The sequence below is a fragment of the Suncus etruscus genome, chromosome 4, assembly GCF_024139225.1.
Source record: "Suncus etruscus isolate mSunEtr1 chromosome 4, mSunEtr1.pri.cur, whole genome shotgun sequence".
Classification (NCBI taxonomy): domain Eukaryota; kingdom Metazoa; phylum Chordata; class Mammalia; order Eulipotyphla; family Soricidae; genus Suncus; species Suncus etruscus.
In genome coordinates this window covers 155072320-155099870 of record NC_064851.1, presented here as the reverse complement: position 1 = coordinate 155099870, position 27551 = coordinate 155072320, and the positions used below count along the sequence as shown (strand labels likewise).

General features: G+C 38.9%; 1 protein-coding gene across 1 annotated transcript; it reads left to right on the top strand.

Moving 5' to 3' along the window:
• On the top strand, positions 1-27551 carry PRRC1 (proline rich coiled-coil 1). Its single transcript, XM_049771863.1, has 9 exons — positions 1-72; positions 5313-5424; positions 6669-7061; positions 10052-10212; positions 12231-12333; positions 14414-14577; positions 22818-22921; positions 24663-24765; positions 27018-27551. Exons 2-9 carry the CDS (start codon positions 5322-5324, stop codon positions 27225-27227), a joined length of 1341 nt encoding a protein of 446 aa, XP_049627820.1. The 5' UTR covers positions 1-72; positions 5313-5321; the 3' UTR covers positions 27228-27551.

The window sequence follows — 27551 nt, the reverse complement described above, 5'->3', positions numbered from 1 at the left end:
GGCGGGGTCGCGCGGGGCGCTCTTACCTGCCGCAGTCGTCGTCCAGCTCCGCACCTGCGTCCCGGTCCCCAGGTGAGCGCCCGACAGAGACAGCCCAGCCGCAGCCTCCGCGGCCCCCGACGCGAAGCCCCAAGCGTGAGGCGTCCCGGGGCGCCTTTGGCCGGGGGCGCGAGTGAGACCCTAGGGCCCCTCGTGAGGGTCTGCCTGGGCCCCTCCCGCAGATGGGCGCCGGTGCCCCCCGACCCTTTGCCGCCCCTCCCGGAGAGGCCCGAAGCAGCCGGGCCGTGCCCGTGACCTTAGCCCGGCCTGGCCTGGCCTGCCCTGCCCTGCCCGCGCGGGGACGTGGCAAGGCCCGGGGAGGCCGGGCCTGGGACTTTTGCACCCCCTGCCCAAGCTAAGCTCCCTTCGTGCCTGGGGTCTTCACCCAAACTCGGGGGGACCCCCCTCCCACCCTCTTTTCCTCCCTGGCTGAATTTAGAGGGTTTGGAAGTAGAGTTCTTTGCAGAGACAACAGGTACCCTTTGATGAACTGGACCCTGGAGAATGGCAGCCTGCTTTTTCAGCCTGGTTTGCATTTAGCTCTTATTTTAAATCAGTTTAAGAAAGTTTTATTTGGGGTGGGGTGGGATGGGGAATCAGCAAGTTTAGAGAAACTCACTTAGCCCGATTCCAACTCTCTCTCACTATTAAATTCATTTCAGGAGACAAATCTTCCCATGGTGGGGGTGGGGGGGAATCAGTGGTTGCAATGGTGCAATCACCATTGCTTTTAATCAGTTTTTTTTTCCTTTCTATTTCGTGCATCCTTGTAAGTAGTTGTCCGCTTTTTAATAGAAAATGCAAGACAGGAACGCAATTGGCAGAAGAGGGCTTGGTCAGACTTTGGACTCAGTTAATCAGCCCATTTCCATCATTTTTTTTTTTTTTTACTTAATGGACGACGTGGATAATGCTTAAGCACAAGAACTGTTACAGAACTCTTTCCAGCTTCACTGCTGTGTGATAACTGTAGTTTTTTCCGTGGAAGGTTAGGTTGCTTATGTAAATCAATTTTACTCAGTGCAGTCTGCCCTAGCCGCCTGCCATTCCACATCTAAGGATTCAGCCATCCCATGTATGGAAAATAGGGTACTTCTGTTGGTTGTGGCAGAAAGAAATTTTCCCCAAACTGACAAGGTAACAAGTCAGAAAATATGGACGCTCCCATGGGATTAATGTAAAAATAAAAGTTACTGGCATCTTGTAGTGATAGACTTGTTAAACATTAGGAAAGACTCAGTTTTATTATGATTTTTTAACTTTTATTGAGATAGCACTGTTTTAGAAGTATAAGTGTTGGTATGTTTTTGGGCTGTCACACCCATCACCAGAGCACCAGTACCCTTCCTACTACGTTAGAACTTTCAGCCCATTGCTCAGACCTGCTCCCCTTGATAACCACAGTTCTGTGGTTATCATCGAAGGCAGCATTCTTCATCCTTTATATACCTGCAGACTTCTCCTCACATCTCTCCACAGACTTGCATTTATATCCAAGACTGTAGACAAGTGGTTCACAACCTTTCTGTACCTCTAAAACAGGTGTGATCAGTGGCCCAGTGGTTGACCATTGCTTTAAGATTTTTGTTAAACCTCTTCTCTTGTAGTGCCCCTGATGAGTGCGAGTGACTGGTTTGCTTAGCCCTCTTTCCAGTTCCTCTGTTGAAACAAAGGACAAGATTCCATCTCTAACAGATTGAGTGTCATTTCATTGTGTATATATACCACCTTTTTATCCATTTATCTGTTATTGGGGTCCTTAGGCTGTCTACAAATCTTGGCTATGAATATAGAGCTAGCTACCTTGGACTAGGCTTGCATGTATCTTTTCAAATTAGTGTGTCTGTATTCTTCGGATAAGTAGGAGTTGAATTGCCGGGTCATGTACAGTTTGATTTATGTGTATTTCTGGAAATCTCTACCAGTTCAGGAGAGACAAAATCAGTGTACATTTTTTATTAACTGTGAATGAATTCCTTTAGCTCCACACCTTTGTCAACTGTTGTCATGATTTAATAAGTAACAGTAGTTTATGTGAGAAAATTGACCCTGAAATCTCAGAAATATGTCATGTGCTCCTTTGTTTTGTTTAAGTAATTTTTGTGTTTATGTTTTCATAAAGAAGTGTATGTTTTTGATATAATGAGACAGGCTGGCATTATTTCTGGAGTAGAATCACAGGCCTCTGATGGAGCTGTTTATCGGAAGACTGGAGGCATTCCTGCACAGCTCTTTAGTTAGAAATCCTACCCTAATCCCATCTACCCATTTTCATTTTTTTTGGTCATTATTTCTATTCAGCATTTGAGTTGTATTAAGCATTGAAAGTAATCTAGAGGTTTTTATACAGAAGCATGTGCATGATAGTAAATATTATTTATATTTAAACATAGGGACTTTGGTATCCCTGGAGTCCTGTGTCATGGAAGCTGTGGAATGATCACTGTCATTAAACCAGTTCTCAAATAGTCAAACTTCAAAAGGCTGAAAGAAATGGACCAGTTCTGTGTTTTGGGGATGTGTTCATGTACAAGTTGTTTTGCCAGTCTCTTTGTTAGGAATCAGGAGAAAAGTGTAACGTCAGTGATAAAATTCCTCAGATGGCCTTTTCTCTCCCAGGTCATATACATAGCCTTTGGAGTGCTGGGATTGGGTGACAGGACTTTGCCCCTCTGGTTCTTTATTCTAAACTTTGTGCTATAGATCCTCCCTCTGCATTCCTAGCCAAGCTTCTAGAAAGTGTTGTCCATGTATGCCTCATCTTTCCTTCTAGTTTGATTCAACTTGGCATCTGTCCCCACTGCTTTTGTGGAAACAGCTCTTGCCCATTCATCTCTAGTTTGACCAGTCCTGAAGTATCATCATTTTGAGCATCTCTGAAGTTTATGATACTTGTTGCCCCTTCCCACCTAAAAATACTTTTCTTAGATTTTGAACTGTCCTCCTACTTTTCCTCCTTTCTTACTTTTCCATTTTCCTCTACAAATTCATTTTCTTCTGGCTCGTCTACATGGAATGGCTTAGGTCATCTTTTTCTATCTGGTATTGTGTTATAACATGCAGAATAGAGGAGGTGAGTAAATTGTTGAAACACAAGTGATTTCTAAGCTGCAGAATCTAATCGATGTATCTCCATGCAGTTTGAATTATCTGAATCCAGCAGGGCCAGTATTAAAATCTACCTGTGCACTCCCTCTGCCCCTAAGACACACCTTGACTTTTTCAGCATTTCCTTTGTTAGTTAATGCTAATACCCTTTATCCAGTTTTGTAAATTAGACCTATATCTCTCATTGCTCATATTCAGATGACTGAGTTTTCTAAGTATTTCTTGAATCTTTCCTTTCTACTGTCATCACAGTTTCTAGGCCAAAGTTTCTCAGCCATGGTAACTATTGATTTTTTTGTTTGTTTGTTTGTTTTGGTTTTTGGCCACACCCACTAATGCTCTAGGGTTACTCCTGGCTATTTGCTCAGAAATCGATCCTGGCTTGGGAGACAATATGGGATGCCAGGGGATCAAACCATGGTCCGTCCTAGGCTAACACCGACAAGGCAAACGCCTTACCGCTCCACACCACCTCTCCGGCCCCGGCAACTATTGATTTTTAAAGATAGATCATTCTTTCATGTGTGTTACAGGAGTCCTGTGTGTTACAGGCTTTTTAGTAGCCTCTCTACCCTACCCTTTCCTACTAGATGTCAGGAGTATCCCATCAGCACTGACAGCTAAAAGTGGCACCAAACATTGCCATGTGACTTTCGGGAGTGGAGAAGGCACCACATCCTTGCTCCCATTTGAGAATCTGTTTGAATTTATGTTCTTGCTACTTAAACTTTGTGTATATCCTTTTTTGCTTTAAACTTTTTATATGCTTAAAATATTATTAATTTTATACTTTTGTCCTTTACATTTTATTTTATTTTATTTACTTATTTATTTTTTGGTTTGGGGGCAATATCCGGCAATACCATTTGGTCCCTCTGAGCTCTCCAGGAATACAGAGCTGGGGGTAACCCCTGAGCATTGAGGTGTGGTCTAAAAACTTAAAAAAAATCCAAATATGAATAATCAAAAGATTTTTATCCTTTCATCAAGGTCGGTTCTGCTTGTTCTTTAGTTCTCAGGACATCCTTTCCTGACCTTTTCTTTAGATAAATCTTTTTACCCTCAGAACCTATGGCTCTGCTTACAGTTTAATGTACAGTGCTGTATTCTTTCTCTGTGTTTGTAAGTAGGTTGCTTTTCTTGCTTTTTATCTCTGGTGCCTTTGTTAGGTGGCACAGCTTTACTGGCTAAATGAGTGAAAACAAAATCAAATCAGTTGCCAAATTCAGAGTTTTGAGTATATACTTGATGGGCATGAACACTTCTGACTTTTATTTTTGCTTAGTTTTATAAAGGATTGAGTCTGCCTGTATCTGGTTGTTCTGCCAGCATCTGTTAAGGATCTTGTTCCTTGGTGGTTTTTCACTCTGCTTCAGAGGCATGCTCTTTAGCCATTCTAAAGATAAGTTTTAATATGAAAGTAAAAAACTGGGAATTGAGATTAAAATTATTTTTAAGTGTTGAAAAATCTTGAAAATGAATTTAAAAATTAATAACTTTTGAATTACACACATGAGAAACCTTTATTAACAACATTGCAAAACACAGAATCTCAATTTAAAATATTTTTAAAACCTGGTAATTTAAAAATTAATCTTTTTATAAACTTTAACAGGATGGGTCTGGAGATAGGGTAGCAGTTAGGACTTAAGCTCGATTCGCAGGGTCATATGCATCCCACCCCCAAGTATCTCTAGGTGTGACTGATTCTGATGGTCTCTGGGCCTCCTGAGCACTGCTAGGGACCCACCCCCCAAAAAAGAAAACATGTACAGGAATAACAGTGTTTTTTGGGAAGTTTGTTTCAGAAATGTTTTCAAGATTTTTATTTGTGACTAATATAGATATAAACTTAACATGCATTCATGTAGCAGAAATTAGTCATTTACTATTTGAAATGCATTGAGTGGTTACTTACATAGTTGACATAAAATTAACAGTTACAAGGTATGGGCATGAAAGTATAACATTATTACATTATAAACATTCAAATAAGAATCTTTTCTGGAATTCTGATAGATGCTTCACCTGAGAAAAGTGCCATCATACCTAGTAAAAGAGGACAGTTGTCTCTTGATGGTCATTCTTTTACTCTATACAAGCTTTCAAAGTGCCTTGGATCCCCTGCATATGTAACACATACCTGTTTTTCTCCCATATGCCAGTGTTGAACGATGATGGAAGAGAGCGGGATCGAGATAACACCCCCCAGGACTCCACCACCCAATCCCATAGGATCTGCCACTACCACCCCATCTTCAACTCCAGCTCCTCTTGGTACGTGCAGTTAGTTAGTAGTATGTAATTTGTTGTAATGAGGGGAGGTACTGTCACTTTTTCTTTGGAGTTAATTTTTAAAAATACATACACGGAGACTTCTCTGATCTCTTAGAATGAAGGACAGAGGCTTATTTAAGCCCAATGTGCTCTGTGCTAGGTAAACCTTTATTCTTCATATTATCTATGAGTCATCTTTCTTTCTTTCTTCCCTTTTTTTTTGGGGGGGGGGGGGACTTTGGGTCACACCCAGCAGCGCTCAGGGATTACTCCTGGCTCTATGCCCTTGGCAGGCTCAGGGGACCATACGGGATACCAGGATTTAAACCACCATCCTTGTGCATGCAAGGCAAACTCCCTACCTCCATGCTCTCTCTCTGTCCCTCTTTTTTTTTTTTTTTGGTTTTTGGGCCACACCCGGCGATGCTCAGGGGTTACTCCTGGCTGTCTGCTCAGAAATAGCTCCTGGCAGGCACGGGGGACCATATGGGACACCGGGATTTGAACCAACCACCTTTGGTCCTGGATTGGCTGTTTGCAAGGCAAACGCCGCTGTGCTATCTCTCCGGGCCCTGGCCCTCTTTTTTCATTTCTTTTGTTTTGCGGCCACACTTGCAGTATTCAGGGGTTACTCCTGTCTCTGCTCAGGAATCATTCCTGGCAGAGCTTGAGGGACCACATAGGGTGCTGGGGACCAAACCAAGGCTGGCTGCATGCAGCAGCTTATGAGTTGTCTTTTTTAAGACAAATCCCCCTATGTGGCATTACTTTTGTTTCAAATTCTTTGACATTGAAGGAACTCACTGACTTCGGAGATTTTAATTTTTCAGCCATGCTCAAAGCAGTAAGGATGAAAATGTTTTGTTTAAAAACACAGTGATGAATGAAAACACAAAGATCTAGGTGTAAGCCATGCCATAATTTATATAGCTGCTTTTCCCCCTTGTGGGACTTGCACATCCTTTGTATTGAATCATAATACTTGTTCATTTGGGGTGGGTTCCCAAGCTGTGCTATGGAAATCTGAGGGCCTCCCCAGTGATTCTTGTCAACTGGACCACATGGTGGTGAGACTTTGACCAGGCTCAGTCTGCTGGGCTATCTGCTGACCCCTGCTGTTGATTTGAAATTACTTTCAAAAGTAGTTTTTGGAATATGGTCTCTTAAATTGTGAACTTTTAGAAGAAGGAAGTCATGAGCTAATTTGAAATTTAAATGATTTCTAATTTTGTTTTATCCCCTAGCTACAACCAGTTCCTTTTCTTCTCCAAGTGCAACACCCATGCAGTCTTTGCCTCCACATGCGTATTCTACCCCACAACAGACCCTCCCTCCGTCAGGCCCTGCAGCACCACTGCCTTTTGTGCCTCCATCACCTGTTACTTCTGGACCCCCACTTACTACTTGTGCTTCACTTCCTGTTGCTCTACCGACTCCTGCTGCCACTCTTGGTAATTCACCTGCACCCCAGTTCCCACCATCCACATCTGCCCCCAGCACTCCTTTAGCTGCTCCCCCATCGGGGCCTCCTACATCAGGATTTTCTGTGGGTTCAGCTTACGACATAACAAGGGGACACGCAGGAAGAGCTCCTCAGACGCCCCTGATGCCATCGTTTTCCCCCCCTCCAGTCACAGGTAACTTTCTTTTAACTTTGAAATAAATAGCTATAACTAATGTCTTACTTTGCTTCAATCAATTTTCTTTTGATATAACTGTGTTTTCTATATAACTTTACAGACAGTTCTCCTGTGTAAAGTGCACATTCTATAGTAGTTAGCGTATTTACAGAGTTGTGTTATCAATCACCTAGTCAATTGTGGAGACTTAGAAAGTCTCCAAAGAAACTCCATCTCTTATGCCATATTCATGTCACTTACTTCCTCCCAGTCTTCATAGCCCTACTTTACTTTGGCCCTGTGTTCTGACTCTGAATTTGCTGATTCACTAAGCAGATTGAATAATAGGTGATCTTTTGTGATTGTTTTCAATCACCATGTTTTAATTTTGTTTTTGGAGCCAGAGTAATCCTCAGGGTTGCCCCTTGCTCTGTGCTTGGGAATCATTCCTAGAGGGTAGGGGGACCATCTGGGATGACAAGTCAGCTGTGTGCCCTAATCACTGTACCATTACTGTAGCCCCTCTTCATGTTTTAAAGTTCACATCTGCATTGTAGTATCTGTCAGTATTTTATCCCTTTTCATGGATAAATAGTACTACTTTATATGGTGACCATATTTTTTTATTTGTTTCATCTGTTAATGAACTTTTTGGTTGCCTCATACTAGTGAATGTGGTTCTCATGAATATGGTGTTCAGAAGGGATTTGGATCTACTTTTATTTCTGTGTATATGCACAGAAATGTTGGCTTTTGAAAAACTTCAATTTTTTTGTAAATTTTTTTATTCAATTTTTTTTTGAAAATGTCAAAAACAACTACACCTCATGTTGTGTGAATGGGGATTGGGTGGTTGGGGGGACATAGTCAAATAGTGCTCAAGAGGCCTAGAAGCCTTTCAGGCAGTACCCAGATTGATGGTGTTATATCTGACAGGTGCATCAGCCCAGGCAACCCCTGGCTATGCTTTGCGGCTTTGTGCTAAGGCCTTGCATATCATGTGCTCCAGTAGCAATAACACCATTTTATCTCAGTAGCAACAATTAAAATGGTCCCAGTATCTCTGCATTGTAACTCTTTTGAATTTCAGAATTTGGTATTATTGTGATCTTGTCATTTAAGTGATTAAAATTAAGCTCATGGAATTTAGCACTTGATTTTTTTGTGCCTTAAAAAAAATTTTTTTTTGTTTTTTGTTTTTGGGCCACAGCCAGTGATACTCAGGGGTTACTTCCGGCTATGTGCTCAAAAATCACTTCTAACTTGGGGGACCAGATGGGACGCCAGGGATCGAACCCAGGTTCGTCCAGGGTCAGCCGCGTGCAAGGCAAACACACTACCACTGTGCTATTGCTCTGGCTCCAAAATTTAACATACTCTACAATGTTAGAATTACAAGACATTTTGTGCACTTAAACATTAGGGTCAAATTTAAGAGTTTTATTTAAAAAAAAAGGGCTTGGATGTCTCTCAGCTGTGGAGAATATATATGCATGCATAAGACCTTAGGGTTTGATCTCTGGTGCTGCTGGAGGGGGAGGGTTTGGAATAATCACTGAATGGTGCATAGAGTAGTACCATTAGATCAAACTGGAAATCAGAGGTTCATGTGGACCATGAGTCAGTGGAAAATGGCCATTTTTTTTTTGAGGTCTTGTTATTCTGACATCCTCAAATGTTTGTTGTGAGCCAGTTAGGTTTGTAAAATATATTAATAAATATAAAAATTTTTTGTGTGATTTTTCTGCCTAAATACCTTTTTTGTTTTGGTTTTGGTTTTTGGGTCACACTCCTGGCTCTCGCTCAGAAATCGCTCCTGACAGGCATGAGGGACCATATGGGATGCCGGGATTCGAACCACTGTTCGTCCTGGATCAGCTGCATGCAAGGCAAACACCCTACCGCTGTGCTTTCTCTTTGGCCCCATAAATAACTTTTAAAAAAATATATTTTTAAAATTACCCAGAGCTGGAGTAATAGCACAGTGGTTTGGCATTTTCCTTGCATGTGGCTGACCCAGGACGGACCTGGGTTCGATCTCCAGTATCCCATATGGTCCCCAGAGCCAGGAGTGATTTTTGAGCACATAGCCAGGAGTCACCCCTGAGTGTCACCGGGGGTGGCCCAAAAAGCAAACAAAAAAAATTATATTACCATATTTTTATTAACCTTTACAAATGACTTTTTTATGTGGAGTATGATTCCCATGACTGAAATTTGAATTGGAAAGAGGGTACATGGTAGCCAGGGAGATGGTTCACAGGGCTAGAGCACATGCTAGAACACATGTTAGAACCCTGGTTTTGATCTCTGGTATTGCATAGTAGTACTACTGGTAATGCTCTCTCCCCCCTCAAAATAAGCTGGGTGTGTGAAAAACGTATACTTTATGATATGCTTTTATATATGGGCTTAGAAACTCACATGCTTTTGTTCAAGTCTTTAATGACACTAGGACACTTTAGAAGTTTATTGCTCTCCATATCTAAGTGCTACATAAGGTCATTGTGATGGAGGAGCCTCCCAAAGGGGTACTTGGAGGACTGTGACCCATCATGGCACATATCAACCAGCTGCTTAGTGATCGGTGCAAATGCCCAGGAATGCAGTACCCAGGATTACCTAGATCATCACCATAGTGGTGCTTGGGGTTTTCTAAAGCTGCATCTGGTGATACTCAGGGGACCATGTGGTGCCAGGTTGGCCACATGCAAAACGTGTGCCTTCACCCAAGTGCCACTTCTCAGATTCCTGAACTACTTCTTAACATAGATATTTTGGGGAGGACATATCCATTATTAGAATCTTTGGTCTGTGACAAGTGAAGACATTTTCCTATTTGGAATTTTGTTTTCTTTGTAACTTTGTAAAGATGTAAGTGATGACTTAAGTTCATAGTTAAATCTTGAAGCCACTGAAGCTATTTGACTTCTCATTCCTATGTTTTTTCTTACTGGTTTGTTTATGGACTAGATCACAAACATTAAAACTTTTTTTGCCTTTTCTAGGTGTTTTGCCAGCTCCCATAACTCAGCAAGCCAGTCTCACATCTCTGGCCCAGGGAGCTGGCTCTCCATCAGCCATCACCTTTCCAGAGGAGCAGGAAGATCCAAGAATTATTAGTGTGCAGGATGAAGCATCTGCAGGTGGACTCTGGGGATTCATTAAGGTAAAAGGACTTTCTTTTACATATATGATACATAATGACATCACATGTCATAGATGAGCGCTCTTCAGCTTTTTCACACCACTGGATTGACACCTGTCCTGTATACAGATCCACAGGCTGGCCCTTACCCCAGTGCAGTAGGCCAGAGTATTTTTAACCTTTCTTACTTGTGACTAACTGCTCTCTGGACCTCTACCGTCATGAAATTACATTTGACTAAATGTGCTTGGGCCTTTTCTGATTAGAGTTATTAAAATAACTGTATAATCAATCTCTTTTGGAAGGAAAACATATCTGGCAGTGCTCAGGACTGAATCTGGGACTCCAATAAGCAAAGCTTGCACTCCAGCCGTCTGAGCCACCTCCTCTGTCCCATGATAATCACTTGTGTGCAAATATTTATGCTCATATTTGTTTCATCAGGGTTAACTCCTGATGAATGTCAGAATGATCTCATTGAACTTAGGAGATAGAATTGCTTACCAGGAAGGTTGGTTGTACTGTCATCCCATTTCTCTCTGATTATTATTTTAAAAATAATCTTTTCCACTCTGGAAAGCAAGAAAGAAATATTTTTCATTTGCATTTCTCTGGTTGTGGATTTTTAAGAGCTTTTCATATGACTTTTGGCTATTTGTATTTGTGACTTTTATATATGTTTTCTGGTTTAAATTGGGACAATTTTCTCTTGAGGTTGTATAAGAATTTTCACTTTTCTGACACTGCAGCTTAAACATTTTCAGAAGTGTTTTTTTTTTTTTTTCACTTTTAATGATAAGAATTATTTTACCAACTACATCCCTGGTAAATCTTTCATTGTTGTTTCTGTTAATTCTGTCATAGTTACATATATTTTTAATTTATCCATTTACTGCTTAGATAGCAGGTATCAAGTATAACTTTTTTTTCAGCTACAAAATCAATGTTTTGATATTTTGATATGTCATGTTTTTGTTGCTTACTATATTGTGTGATATCATTTTCTATATCAGTATCTATACTTCATAGATATTTATATCTATACAATATATCAATCTATATCAATTTCACACTGCTCTGCTGCTTTTGCACTAGCATCTTGCACTGCTATTGTAACTCATGCTACTCATATTTGTGGAACACTTACTCTATTACATGGTGGGAACAGACATGTCACTTCAAAGCATCTGGGTACATTTAATTATTAAGCCCATTTCTTTTTTTCTTTTTTTTTTTTGGTTTTTGGGTTACACCTGGCAGCGCTCAGGGGTTACTCCTGTACTGGCTCTACGCTCAGAAATTGATCCTGGCAGGCTCAGGGAACCAACCATATGGGATGCCGGGATTTGAATCACCGTCCTTCTGCATGTGAGGCAAACACCTTACCTCCATGCTATCTCTTCGGCCCCAACCCCATTTCTTTTTTTTGTTTGTTTGTTTGGTTTTTTTACTCTTTTCACTTTTTTTTTTATTAGGGGAAAACATTGGGGCCTCTGAAAGCATCTAACTAGTCTTTATTTTGGACACTGACAGACGAGTTTAATATATAGTCTTGTATAGAAATAAATTGAAGTAAAAGTTCACCCAATAGAAGAGTGATGTACAGATATTCTTCTCAGGCCATCCTGCTCAAGTGTGGTCTGTGGAGTGCTATGGGTTTGTGATAAGAGAAACCTGAGCAAATACTTTGAAATGCATTAGCAATTTGATATTATCACAACCTTCTTTTTTCCCCTTATATAATACCAAAGTATGTGTCTGTAATGCATTAAGAACATTTTTGCTTTTTGTTTGGGGTGTCTATACCCAAAGGCACTTAGGGCTTGCTCTGATTCTGCATTGAGGGATCAATTGCTGGGCTTTGGGGACCATATGGGCTGCCAGGAATCAAACCAGGTTGGTTAAGTGTGAGACATAACCCCATCCACTATAGGGCTCAGGCCCTAGAACTTAAAAAATTTTTTTCTTCCTTCACCATCAAGTTATCATGGTTTTATTTGCTTAGGGTGGGTATTAAAATGCCAATTTGTCTTTTACAGGGTGTAGCTGGGAATCCGATGGTAAAATCTGTGCTTGATAAGACAAAACACTCAGTAGAAACCATGATTACAACGCTGGACCCTGGCATGGCTCCATACATCAGTATGTATCAGTATTTAAAACTGACCAGCAATTATTTTTTTTAACATGGTCTCAGTTTCTGCTCCTTATTGTAATTGCATAGAACTTTTATGAAGGAATTCTGATAATTCTTACATTAAATTGATTATGCAAGTTTTGGTATTCATCTTTTTCTTGTTCACACCATCAAATATGTTTTGAAAACAATGGATTTTGATGGAATAAGCGAATATGAATGATTAACAAACTTACTGATTTTAATTATAAAAGTGATTAAGTGTTGCTTTATATGAATTTTATTTATGATTGGTATTTGACACTTTGTTCATACTTAGTTTTGACATTTCAGTTATTTTAATGAAATGTGTGAATGCTTAACTTAGGAATATTTGGGGGGAACTTAATTTAACTGCTGTTTAATTTTAATGTGCATATTCAGTATATAATGAAACATAATTTAGCAGGATTGGTGATTAGAATTTCTAGCCGTTCTATTGAAGACAGTTTGGTGGACAAAACAAAATGTATGCTGTGTTTTTTACACTTTGCTGCTTTACTTTTAGTGAAATAGTAAATTGAATCAGAAATTAAGTCAGCTTGGGGCCGAAGAAATAAACAGCGGTAAGGCTTTTGCCTTGCATGCAGAAGGACGTTGGTTAGAATCCCAGCATCCCATATAGTCCCCTGAGCCTGCCGGGGGCAATTTCTGAGCATAGAGCCAGGAGTAACCCCTAAGGGCTGCCGAGTGTGACCCAAACCCCCTCCCCGCCAAAAAAAAGAAAGAAATTAAGTCAGCTGAATTGTTCTTTGTAATGGCCAGGGGAGTTAGATTTACACTCAATATATATAGTAATTCCATATATTTATAGTAATTAGGTTTGACATAATTTTTGCCTCTTATTTTCTTCACAAACTCATATTTTGATTGTGGGTGAGAAATTGCTACTCTTCCTATAGGTTCTGCACATTAAATCATTTAATGTGATTTAAAAAATTGCCTAGCTGCTATAGTATTTCCTATATTAAACCTTTTGAAGTCATTTTAGAAACTGTTATTAGAACTTTTGGTGGGTGTATACTCAAAACAAAACAAATAGGATTGAACTCCAGTTGATTGTATACAAGACAAGTTCCCTACCCGCAACTATATTATCCTTTGGCCCATAGGAACTCTTATTGTTTAAAATGTATTCTGTGAACAGAGTAAGTATGAAAAATAGTTTATTAAAAAGTAGTTTTATGTTAGACTTCTCTTTTATATATATTATTTATATATTTATATTATTTATATATATATATTATTATATATTATTTCTCAAGAAAGAAATGTGGTAAGTAGTGTCTCCTAAACTTCTAAGGAGTAACTAAAGAATGCTGTTTTTAAGGGGCATTATTAGTATATTGTAGGATAGTATTTCATAAAATAACAGGAGAACATTTTGGTGTTGTGCTCTATTTATGGTAGGTGATACCATGACCATTAGAAAGTGTGTTTGCAAATACTACTTCAGATAGTACATAGTTTTCGATACCCAATCTACAACAAGCTAGGCACAGAAGGGACCATTTATAGGAGCAGCCCGGGGGATGGGGGTGGGGTAAAGGAGGGGGATATGGGATGCATGCTGGGAACAGGGGTGGAGGGAGGACAGCATTGGTGGTAGGAATGCCTCTGATTCAATCTCATATGTACCTAAAATATTACTGTGAAAGATTTGTAATCCACTTTGGTCAAATTAAAAATTATTAAAAAGAAAATGAGCAATGAGAGAAAAAAATACTACTAAGAAGAGATGCTGTCAACAAGAAAAAAATTGGGGATAAGTTAAAGTTTGGGACTAGCACTTGTTGGGTCTTGTTGGGTTATTAGATTAGAAAGTGAAAATGTCAGGTTGAATACAAAGTATGATGAAGTTTGCATTCTCAGCCATCTTTCCTGCATCAAGAATAACCTTAGTTTTCTTTGCCTCACAAATTAATCTGTAGTCTATATCTTGTATCACTTTTTGAAGTTGTTAATAATTTATAAGTAGAATGATAGCATGTGTAGTGACAAGAATTCCATCATTTGGGAGTTGAAATCTTCTTTTGATGTTTACAGAATCAGGAGGTGAACTGGATATTGTAGTGACCTCAAATAAAGATGTAAAAGTTGCTGCCATTCGAGATGCCTTCCAGGAGGTCTTTGGCTTAGCAGTGGTTGTAGGGGAACCTGGACAATCTAGTATTGCCCCACAACCAGTGGGCTATGCAGCTGGATTAAAAGTGAGTAATCAATCGTCTTTTTTAAGAACCTAGCAGTTAATTTTTTCTTAATCATGATAATTTATGGTGTGTATGGAATAATGGGTTATACATATTGAAATGTTGTTCAGCTTGGCTTTTAATTCAGCTCTGTAGAGTTATGAAGAAGATGATAGTGGAGTTTGTAGTTAAAACATACAGGTTTTGAGGCCGGCGCAATAGCACAGTGGTAGGGTATTTGCCTTACACACAGCAGATCCAGGACAGACCTGGTTCAATCCTCCGAGTCCCTTATGGTCCCCCTAGCCAGGAGCAATTTCTGAGTGCATAAACAGAAATAACCCCTGAGCGTCACCAGGTGTGACCCAAAAACCAAAATAAAATAAAATAAAAAAACACCGTACAAGTTTTGATTGTGGGGAGATAGGTTGGTAACACCATGCACAAGAGCACAGAAAAAATGGTCATAACAGATTATCTTCAGTCAGAGACTGAAATACAGCCCTTGAATTGCCTCTGCTTTGTACTCTCACTGTTAGTAAACTTGAAAATGATGTCTTTCTTCCAGACTTGTAAAAGGGTTCCAGGCTGGAGGCTGTAGACTGATCCTCCCAGGCTGACTTTCCTAGGGAATTTAGTGAGAGGACTTGTTCTCACCTCAAAAGCCTTCCTTTGATTTGTCCTTTTCCTGTTCTTTTGACTTCCTGACTTAAATTCCTGGTTCTGGTGTCATCTTGGCACAGTGCCTCTCTCATGACAGTTGTCTAGTTCTTACCAGCATATTGAGAACTATAGATCTTATTAGGACCTGTATATCAAATACTTGGCCTTCTTTTTTTCTAAGCAAGGGGAAGACCATATGAATGAGACGGTCGAGAACATTCCGCCTGTCCCCCTCACATGTTACTTTTTTAAAATTTGCTATAAGGTACCAAATAATGTGCATATGAAACAAAATAGTTGTTTTTGAAACTTGGATGTGAGAAGAACGTTGTCCAAAAGAGAGCATGGCTTCTCCAAAGTGGAGAAAGATAGAAATAAGTAAGCAAAATGATCAGGGGAGGACATTGGCTTGGAGATAAAGTCCAGCTATTCTGATTTCTCACTTCTCTTGCTTCCTTAGTTGGTTTCTTTTTCCCCCCTGTGTTGTCCTTTATCTGCATCCCCTTCCTTGGTGATCCCATAGTGGCTTGGACTTTGGTACATAGCTTTGCTGACAGTTTTAACTACTATTTCCAGCAGAAACAGCTTGTTAATGAGTTTTCTGTACAAGTTGGAGTTTAATAAACTTATACTTGAATGTCTCCTCCTTGCTCTCTTTGAACAGTATTGATCTGCTTTGCTTTCCCCTCAGCTTCCTCTCTGTCCTCAGGTGAGAAATCCTGGAGACAATCTTAACTTGTCATGTTCAGGCTATAAAAAAAATCTTGGTAGTAGTGGATATCTTCTTATTCTTTCTCTGCTTGGAACCATTGCCTTGTCTTAGTTTGCAAGTCTCCTACTTACCACACATACAGCTTCTTTCCTCATAGCCCTAAAGCTCATTTGTGGCATCAGCTGCTTTCTAAAGGAATGCTTTCAGTGCATTCTCTCTGTAAAACCTTATTCCTCATTTCACCTCCAGGTACAGTCCAAACTCTTCCTTTGGTTGCTCCCTTTCTACTAGTCTCCCCTCTGCTCAATCCCCACAGTCATATTAGCCTTTTGCAGAGCTTATGCTCTTAAGGGCTTCTCTTTTCCTGAGGATGCCCTTTGTTGTGTCTATTTGACCCCCATCTACTCTCTGCAGTGAGGCCTTCCTGCCCTCTCCCACTCCTTTTATTCTCCTCCTCTAGCACTCACCGCTTTGATTGCTCAGGTACTTCCACATCTATTCTGCTTTTTCCCACTAGAATTAAGTTTTTAAGAACATGCTTGAGTCTTTGTTTTATTCACAGATGTGAATTCTTAGAACATTTCTTTAAAATAAACAGTCATATTAGATGTTTAAATATAAAACTCCAAATAACAGCATTCTAAATGCCAGGTTATATTTAAAAAATTGTTTCCTCAAGTAAACAGTCTGACACAGAAGACATGGTTCATGGTCCCTCGGGGATCTGATTGAATCTCTGTGTCCTATTCAGTCTGATGAGAGATTTTTCCCTGAAGATATCAGCTGTCTACTGGTGCTGTTTTTTCTGGTATTTTGACTGTCTAACAGTGGTCCGTAGGCATATAGAGTACAGGTACCCCCAGTGATACCCTAGAGAGCTCAATGTCTGAAAAGACCCAAATAATTTGAAGGAACTCAGTCTCTGCTTTCTCACCTTTTGTCTAATAATGCTGTAATTGAGTCTTTCTCCTTTCTCATCACCTTGATTAGGAAATACATACCTCTTACTACTTGTGTAGAAGATAAAAGCCCTTCTGAGATCACTGGAAGAGACAACTGGAAAGATTTGAATTAGAGCTAAGAAGACAAATGACTGGATCACTAAGCAAAATTCTTTTGCAAAGCATATGATTTTCAATTATTCTTCACAGATTGAAAAGGGATCAGATATAATTATTAGCTGTCTGGTCATTATTAATTTCTAATGGTAGGTCTTCCCACAACTTCAATATAACTAAGATTTTAAAATCAACAAAAAGCACACACTCAAAAGAACTAGAAAAAACACTAAGTAGTTTTCAAGACAAGATGCTTGAGTAAGGGACTGGAGAGAGAGCATAGAGGTAAGGCGTTTGCCTCGCATGCAGAAGGACGGTGGTTCGAATCCCAGGGCAATTTCTGAGTGTAGAGCCAGGAGGAACCCCTGAGCGCCAATGGCGTGACTCAAAAACAAAAAACAAAAAAAAAAGATGCTTGAGTAAGTATAAGCTCAAACAATGCCAGAGGTTCACCTCATTTGGTGCTTTATTCACCTTTCAGTGCTTTTATGATCAGACGGTTCTTGTAATTCTTTTAGAATGTATAGATCTGATTTTGAGATTACAATAAGGTTTAGAAAGTAATCAATTCCAAGATCAAGAATCATGAATCTTTTTTTTTTTTTTTTGGTGCTCAGTGGTGACTGGGGGGACCATTTGGGATGCTGGGTATCGAACCCGTGTACGTCCTCGGTCAGCTGAGTGTAAGGCAAATGCCCTAACACTGTGCTACCACTCTGGCCCCAAGAATCACAAATCTTAATAAGGGGAGATTGTACTTGTAAAAAGATGCATTCTGAAAGGACTTAGCCGTTTTATATCAGCTTTAAGTAGTTTATATTTACTGTGTTCCAGGGAATAGAAACTTATATTATTATAATATATGATTGCCATTTATTTAATATGAAGCAATAGAATGAGGATGTTAATGCAATACATTTCATTAAGGAGAATCTGAGTTGTACTGATTACAAGTAGTCATTAAATAAATTCTCATTGCTATATTATCTTTAATTTTCTCAGATAATATGGCGTGAATTTGAGGTTCCATCTCAGCTATAGTACTTTATATAAATTGAAATTTGGGGGGCTGGTAGTTTCCAGGGAACACTCGGGGGCCACTCCCAACACAGTTTCTCTGCTGTGGGGCAACAGTTGGGGCCTTGTTGTTCCAGAGATGGAACACGTCTTAGCCCTTGTGCTTTATTTCTGACTACTATGAATTCAGTATTTGGGTGTGTCCTTTTAAAACACACCCAGGGCCAGAGAGATACTATAGCAGCTAAGGCTTGGATGCTACTGATCAAAACTTGCATGTTTTGATCCCTGGCACTCTATATGGTCTTCTGAACTCGTCCCCAGGAGTGGGTACCGAGCCAGAAGTAAGCCCTGAAAAACACTGGGTATTTTCTCCCCCATGATACCACACTCTTCTCAGACTACTTTTCTGAATTGGAGAATGTCAGGTAATAATACCACCGTCTTTGAATCATATATATATATACATATACATATACATATACATATACATATACATATACATATACATATACATATACACATACATATATACATACACACATATATATAAATTGAGTCTCCTTCCTTTCCTTTTCATATAATGTCTTTATAAAAGATAAGACCATGTGGCCCACTGAAAAGTTAGGTGCTGGTTTTGGTGCTCTGTGCTGCTAGTGAAATTCTCTTTATTTTGCCTAATTTAATTTTGAGGTCACTGGAAGAGACAACTAGTACTCATTTCTAATAAGGTTTTCTTAAAACGTTATGGATTTAAGTCTTTTTTAAACTGATAGTTATAGACTTTTTTTCTTTTTAAAGATCAAATTGAGAGGATGATTTGAGGGGGGGGGGGGGGAGCATGGTTTGGGCTACACCCGGTGGCACTCGGATGACACCTGGCTCTGCTCTCAGAAATTGCTCCTGGCAGGCTCGAGGGACGATATGGGATGGATGCCGGGAATCAAACCCAGGTCTGTCCCTGGTCAGCTGTAGCAAGGCAAACGTCTTAACTGCTGTTCTATCTCTCCGGCCCAGTTATAGACTTTTAATGTGTTCTAAGGATGACACAAAATACAGTAAATAAGTAAAATACACATACAACAGTAACTATATACAAATCTAGTTATATCCTAGTGTGCGCTCTGGATAGGTGATTCTTTGAGTGACCAGAACAAGTCAGGTGTCATATTTGACATTGTACTTGGGCACTTTCTAGTTCCTTTGCAGAATGGAAAGTTTATATTTAGATGTGGGCAGGTAAGAAAGCCATTGCTACTGGACTAAGAAAATACTGAATAGGAGTTGAAGCAATAGTACAGCAGATCGAGCACTTGTCTTGCACTTAACCAGCTCAGGTTCAATCCCCAACACCCTTTATCTTCCCCTAAACCCCTCAAAGGAGTGATCCCTGAACACAGAAGCCATGAACATCGACAAGTGTGTCCCCCACAAGAGAAAATATAGAATCGAGGAAATAGTATATTTTATATAGCTGACTAAAGCAAGAAATGTCTAAATTGTGTATTTTATTGATGTGATATAGAGGTTGGACTTGTTTAAGAGTGGCATAGAGATTCGTTTGATTCTCAGTAATAAGGCATTTAAATTTGAAGAGTTAGTACTTGAATTTGTCTGTCTCAAGGTGAGAACTCAGGAAATCTTCTGATTTCAAGGTGTCTTTGTTTTTTACTTTGTTTTTTGCCACAACCTTCAGTGCCTAGAGGACTAACTGGAGTGCTGGGGAATTAACTGATTGGATACATCTAAGACACATTCCCTACCCATTGTTCTATCTCTACAGTTCTGACTGTTCTGAACAATATTTTTTATTGGGATGTCATGAAAAGGAGAAAGGATATATTTATATATATTACGTATATTTACATATATTACATCAATTATATAGTTTGTTAAATTTTAGCTAATACAAATAATGATATCAGATAATATATTGTCTCTGAAGACCTTTTACTGTCTGGTTTTATAAACTGGGTCTACAGTGTAATGTTACAGTAAATGTCATTACTAGATGATATTAAAGTCAGTGGATACTGAACTTGAAAAACAAATGGAAAATTTTTAATTTATACTGAAACTGAGCACAGTGGGTCGGGTGTTTGCCTTGCATTCACTGATCTGGGCTGAATCCTTGGCACCCCATGTGGACCCACAAGCCTGCCAGGAGTAATTTCTGAGCATAGAGCCAGGAGTAACACCTAAGCTGCGGGTATGGCCCAAAAACAAACAAAAAAAAAACTTTTTTAAATTTGTATTTATTAGTATAGATATAATGTTTATTTTGTGATTTTAGTATTTGGCAAGCTTTGCTACTTTGTATTTGCTTTTCAAATTTAGACATGGTCTTTATAATCTTTGATAATGAGTTTAATATTAAAATTCACTAAAATTGGGCCCAGAGAGATAGCACAGTGGCATTTGCCTTGCAAGCAGCCGATCCAGGACCAAAGGTGGTTGGTTCAAATCCCGGTGTCCCATATGGTCCCCGTGCCTGCCAGAAGCTATTTATGGGCAGACAGCCAGGAGTAACCCCTGAGCATCACCGGGTGTGGCCCAAAAACCAAAAAAAAATAAAATAAAATTCACTAAAATTGAGGAAGTTTTCTCTTTAAACAGTAGAGGGAGCTAATAGAAGGAGGAAATATAGAATGCTAGTCTACATTTTTTTTTTTAATAATTTTTATTTTGACCACAGTGGATTACAAATCTTTTCCAGAAATATTTTAGGTACATAGTGAGATTGAATCAGGGGCATTCCCACCACCAATGTCCTCCCTCCACTCCTGTTCCCAGCATGCATCCTATATCGCCCTCCTTTGTCCCCTGGGCTGCTAGTATAAGTGGTCCCCTCTGTGTCTAGCTTGTTGTAGATTGGGTATCGATTCTGTTGTCTTTGGCTTTGGATTTGGTGTTTAAGTCTGATTGTTTTTTATTTCTACTCAATGTTCATACTTTGTTTGGTCTTGGTCTTGATACCCTCCATTATTTCCCCCTCAATTTGTGAGGTGGATCAAGATGGTTCAAGTTATGTGGTTCTGTTTGAAGGAAAGAAAGAAAAAGGTGGGGGGACAAAAATCAAACAAGCAAAAAATGGAAGGAGTCCTTCCAAAGGCTATAAATATCAATTTAAAAGAAGAAAGGGAAAAAGGAAGAAAAACAACAATATCAAACAAAAAACCCAAAAAGCACCACAGCAATAAAGACAACAAGCAAACAGTAACCACAGTCCTGGAATAAAAAACAAAACAAAGCACAAAAAAAAAAAACAACAATAACAAAAAATTAATTTGTGCTTCTTTTTTTTTCTTTTTTTCCATAGGCACAGTTGCTATTGGGAAGATTAGGAAGGGAATTAATTCCCTTGGCCTAAGAGATATAGGGTTTCTCTGCCCTTGAAAGGCTACATTTTTTTTTTATCCAAGTATTTTTCTCCATCAGGTTTTAGTTAGACGTATATGAAAAGTTAAATTTAGTTCACACATTTATTCACCCTAAGAAAATTTTTAAGGAATTAAAGAAGCTAGAATTAATAACTAAATAGTTCTGAAACTCTGCCAAGCATTACTTTTATCCAAAACAGTCAGTTATAACCTCATTATATAGCTTACATTCACCAGATAGGGATATAGATAGCATCTAAGCATTTACAAAAAACATCAAAATTTGATAATTACTAAATTACTCAGTGCATTCTCTAGAGAACATTGCTATATTGTTTTCAGTTCTGAAATGCTATCATGAAGAATTTAATTCTCAAAACATTGAATGGAACTACCGTCTTTAAAACAAAAATAATTTTTTTAGGTGTAATTTAAGTCATCCTTGTAAGCTCATGTCTTAAATTGGCTTACATATTTCAGTTACTACCTTCATTTTTATTTCCTGAATAAAGTTTCATGTGTCTAGAATTGTCCTTTTTCTTAATTTTATTTTTAATATGAATTGACCACATAATTTCATTCATTATTTTGCTGAGCTTTTATTGAAAATAGGAAATTTTTAATGTGGCTGTTTTTACTTAATAGATTGATGTTTGCTATTTAGAAGTGATACAGATAAAATGGTAAACAAAAATCTGTCCTTTTAATCCAGTGTTTTCTTCTGTAAGAATAGAGTTAACTTTATAAGATTTGCAACTCCTCAATTTTGAGAAGTGGTATTAAGAAAAATGGCTATGCTGGATTATAATTAGATGTGCAGTTTTAAATAAAATAACTAATGTTGGCATATACTTTAAGGCTATATATAAAGACATTATATTGAAGTGATTTTACCTAGTAGATCTAAGAATATGCTATAAAATACTAAGATGGAAAAGGATTTTTAGAAAGATGCTATCTAGTCAGATTATAAAGAAATTTCCTTTAATAGTGATGACCAAATAGGATATAAAATAGTATATTTCATAGCAGCTGCTTCAAAATGATGCATGTAAGAATAGTTTCTTTATTTTTTCTTTTTTTGTTTTTTGTTTTTTGTTTTTGGGTCACACCCGGCACTGCTCAGGAGTTACTCCTGGCTTTGTGCTCAGAAATAGCCCCAGGCAGGCTCGGAGGACTATTTGGGGTGATGAGATTCGAATCACTGTTTGCAAGACAAGCAGTGCTGTGCTTTCTCTCCGGCCCCTGAAATGTGCACTTAAAAGCATTTCTATTGAGGGAGAAAAGTTGAACTTCACTCATGTATTGTTTCAATGTTTATATTGGCCATATATGTTTGTACATAAATGTATTTGTGTATTGTGTAATTATAATTTGTATAATTAATACTGCATCATTTAAACTGGTCTAATCTGCATTGTTGTTGTTCAGGGCGCCCAGGAACGGATAGATAGCTTGCGTCGAAGTGGAGTGATCCATGAAAAACAGACTGCTGTGTCCGTAGAAAACTTCATTGCAGAATTGCTGCCAGACAAGTAAGACTTGTCATTTTTCTTAGGAGTAAAATATAATTGGGCCTACGGACTTCGCACTGAATTCCTACCAAAAACTGAATTCTGTTGTAGAACTCAAGAGAAATAAGTTCTGGTCTAGTTATATTACTTACTGAACTGTGTAACTCAGCTACATTTATACCTTTGATTAGTCCTTTTAATTTTTTTGGGGGGGGGGCCACACCCACGGTACTCTGGGAACCCATGCATTGTCAGAGATTGGACCTGGGTTGGCTGTGTGCGAGGCAAGCACCTTAACCCCTCTACTGTCTTTCTGGCCAGGTGGAAAGTTATAAATACTTTGAAATGCGGTTTTAGCCATTTTGTACATCAGTGTTTAAAAAGGAAAAAGGAGAGGTGTGGAGAAGAAAAAGAAAAATGTCTGCTATAGACATTTTTGCAGAGGGGAAGTCAAAGGGGAAGGCAGTAAGCTAACTGGGGACATTGGCAGAAAGAAATGTGCACTGGTGAAGGGATAGGTGTTGGACATTGTGTAACAAACTCAGTCATGGATGCTTTGCAACTGTGTCTAGCAGTGATTCAAAATAAATTCAAAAATACAATTAAAATTTTGGGGAGAACCAGAGAAATAGTTAGGTACTTGCTATGCACCTGACTTACTCTGATTCAATCTTTGCCACTGATGGGTGTGACCTACAAATAAAAGGTGTTATTTTAGTGGTAGGATATGTTTCTGCTGTTATAGTGGAGGTAACACCCAGAATGGAAGCTGAGATTCATGGGTAAATAAGACTACAGCTGGATTTTGATGAGTGGGTAAAAACTTAAGGAATGGAAAAATAGGCAAGTGGGTGACTGGAAGTAATTAAGATGTATTCTGGGGTCAGATAGTCTCAGGAACGTGAGCATTGGACAGAAAATAAACTAAGTTATTTGGGGACAAATTAATGAGCGAGTGCTGAATATGAGGTTGAAAAACTCGGAACTTTCTGTGTAAGCACCAAGAAACCTTTCTTTGGTCATATTTTGTCCTTTTCCTGCTCCTTTACTACAGATTACGGACCTTTTATGAGGTATTGCAGGTTACTAGTTTTCTTCTGCTTGAGTTTTAAAGATGACATTGTAGTGTTGTTACTTCCATTTTTCTGTGAAAATTTTTTCTTTTCTGTTATTTTTTTCTGTTTTGACTTCCTTTGTCAGATTCCTACGCTTTTAAAATTGCTTCTATCCCATTACTCTCAAGTCTCTTTACTAGTTTATATTCAGCTTTACTTTCTGAAATGTTATATAAGCCCCCTTTATCACACTGTCTTTACTTCTTTCTTCCATATAAAAACTATAGTTATCAAAATACTTGTCTTTTCCCATCTCAAAAGCCTGCTACTCTTTGAAAGGTGTGCTGTTTATAAAGAATGCTGGAGTCTTCATGTTATCAAAAAGAATGTTTACCACTTTCTTTAATGGTAAACATTAAAGGGTATGTGTACAGGGTTTGTGTGGCATACTTTATTCTTGCAGACTAAGGCAGGCACTCAGGATCAAATCTTCTGCATAGTAATCTTTTAATTTATCCAATTTGCATGGGAGCATTTACCTTCTGTAAACTTTTCCATAATATACAGTTGTGTTATTTTTCTTAACAAATCTTGTTCACATGAAACAATTTTCTCTTGCATATTTGAATACCCTTATTCCCATGCTTTCACTTCCATCTTCACAAGAAAAGTAACTGGCATATAAACTAATTTATTTTCCCTTACAGGTGGTTTGACATTGGTTGTGTAATAGTTGAAGATCCTGTCCATGGCATTCATCTAGAAACATTTACACAGGCCACACCAATACCTTTGGAATTTGTGCAACAGGTAAGTGTCTGTATCTTTTTTACTGTAAATATGAAATTTTGCTTGCTCTCCTCTCTTTTCCTTCTATTCTCAATCTTCTACTTCTTTTTTAATAGATAAAATTTTATTTAAGCACCATGATTACAAACATGATTGTAGTTGGGTCTAAATCATAAACAGAACACACCCCCTTCACCTGTGCCACCAATGCCCCCCTCTCCCTCCTTCCCAACCCTTGCCTGTATTGAGCCAGGCATTCTACTTCTCTCACTCATTGAAATTGTTATGATAGTTGTTAGTGTAGTTCTTTCTCTAACTGCACCACTAGTCTTTTTAGTGAACTTCATATTGTGAGCTGGGCCTTCCAGCTATCATCTCTACTGTCTCTGAGCATTATTAAAATAATGTCCTAATTTTTCTTAAAACCCATGATCAGTGAGACTATTCTGTGTCTTTCTTTTTTCCTCTGATTTATTTCACTCAGCATAATAGATTCCATGTACATCCACGTATAGGAAAATTTCATGATTTCATCTCTCCTGATGGCTGCATAATATTCCATTTTGTATATGTACCACGGTTTCTTTAGCCATTCATCTGTTGAAGGGCATCTTGGTTGTTTCCAGAGTCTAGCTATTGTAAATAGAGCTGCAGTGAATATAGGTGTAAGGAAGGGATTTTTGAATTGTATTTTCATGTTCCTAGGATATATCCCTAGGAGTGAAATAGCTGGATCATATGGGAGCTCAATTTATAGTTTTTTGAGGAATCTCCATATTGTTTTCCATAAAGACTGAACTAAACAGCACTCCCACCAGCAGCGAATGAGTTTCTTTCTCTCCAAATCCCCACCAGCATTTATTGTTCTAGGTCTTTGTGGTGTGTGCCAGTCTCTGTGGTGTGAGATGGTCTCATTGTAGTTTTGATTTGCATCTCCTGATGATTAGTGATGTGGAGCATTTTTTCATGTGCCTTTTGGCCATTTGTATGTTTGTTTCTTCTCCCCATTTCTTGATGGGGTTAGATGTTTTTTTCTTGTTAAGTTCTATTAGTACCTTGTGTATTTTGAATATTAGCCCCTTATTTGATGGGTATTGGGTGAATAGTTTCTCCCACTCTATGGGTGACTTTTGTATACTAGGCACTATTTCCTTTGAGGTGTAGAAGCTTCTCAGGTTGATATAGTCCCATGTGTTTATCTCTGCTTTGACTTGTTTGGAGAGTGCTGTTCCCTCCTTGAAGATGCCTTTAGTCTCAATGTCATGGAGTGTTTTACCTTTGTGTTGTTCTGTATACCTTATGGTTTCAGGCCCGATATCAAGGTCTTTAGTCCATTTGGATTTGCCCTTTGTGCATGGTGTTAGATGGGGGTCTGAGTTCACTTTTTTGCAAGTGGTAAGGAGTTTTGTGGCTGTAAAAAGATACCTGTTTTAGTACTAATCTCAATTACCTGAAGTGACTCCAAGGATAGAACTAAATAAAACTGGGGCTGGAGAGATAGCATGGAGGTAAGGCATGTGCCTTTCATGTAGAAGGTCGATGGTTCAAATCCCGGCATTCCATATGGTCATTGCCAGGTGTGACCCAAAAGCCAAAAAAAAAAAGGAACTAAATAAAACTAAACCCTAACACTGCTCTGTTAAATTATATTTAAACAATTTAAATAAGTAAATTGGTATCTGTATAAAATTTTGTATGGACATTTAAATAAAAGAATCAAAATGATGCTGTATTCCTAACTTCTCACAGCTGGCAATACTGCTGTATATCCCAAGAGTTGTTATAAATTATATATTAAAAGTAATCTGAGGGGCCAGAGAGATAGCATGGAGGTGTAAGGCCTTGCATGCATAAGGATGGTGGTTCGAATCCCGGCATCCCATATGGTCTCCCAATCCTGCCAGGAGCAATTTCTGAGCATAGAGCCAGGAGTAACCCCTGAGCGCTGCTGGGTGTGACCCAAAAACCAAAACTAAAAACAAACAAACAAAGAAAGTAACCTGAAGGGCCAGAGAGATAGCACAGTGTTAGGGCATTTGCCTTGCTAGCAGCTGACCCAGGATGGACAGAGGTTTTAATCCCAGCATCCCATATGGTCCCCTTTGCCTGCCAGTAGCGATTTCTGACAAGAGAGCCAGGAGTAACCCCTGAACACTGCCGGTGTGGCCCAGAAACAAAACAAAACAAAAGTAACCTGAGATTCTGTACTGTTCCAACATAGCAAGTTCCAGTAACAATTTTAAATGTACTTTACCAATCTTATCTTTTCATAGGCTCAAAGCCTAACTCCGCAGGACTACAACCTGAGATGGTCAGGCTTTTCAGTGACAGTGGGCGAAGTTCTGGAAAAGAATTTGGTCAACATCAGCCAGACTGACTGGCACGTGGCTTTCACTGGCATGTCTCGCCGACAGATGATCTACAGTGCTGCCAAGGCAATAGCCGGCATGTACAAGCAGCGCCTGCCACCTCGACCAATGTGAGAAGGTGCGAGGACAAACCCAAACTACTGACATGTGAGGAGAGGAGAGAGACATGTCCCTTCTCACGTGTCGAGTTTCCCTGTATCTAACCATAGTTTTTCTGTAGGCTCTGGTGTCATTCCAGTAGATGGGAAGAGATGGGTCCTTTTTTTGTGCTTACAATTTTACATACCAGTTCTTAAAAGAAAATGTAAAACTATTTTTATAGGACAATTTGATACGCCAAATTTATAAGGTATAGATTCTTGTGCTATGTGACCTTAACTTAATGATAAATACTTGATTATTTGGGTGTAAGATTTAACGTGTTTATTTAATGCTCCT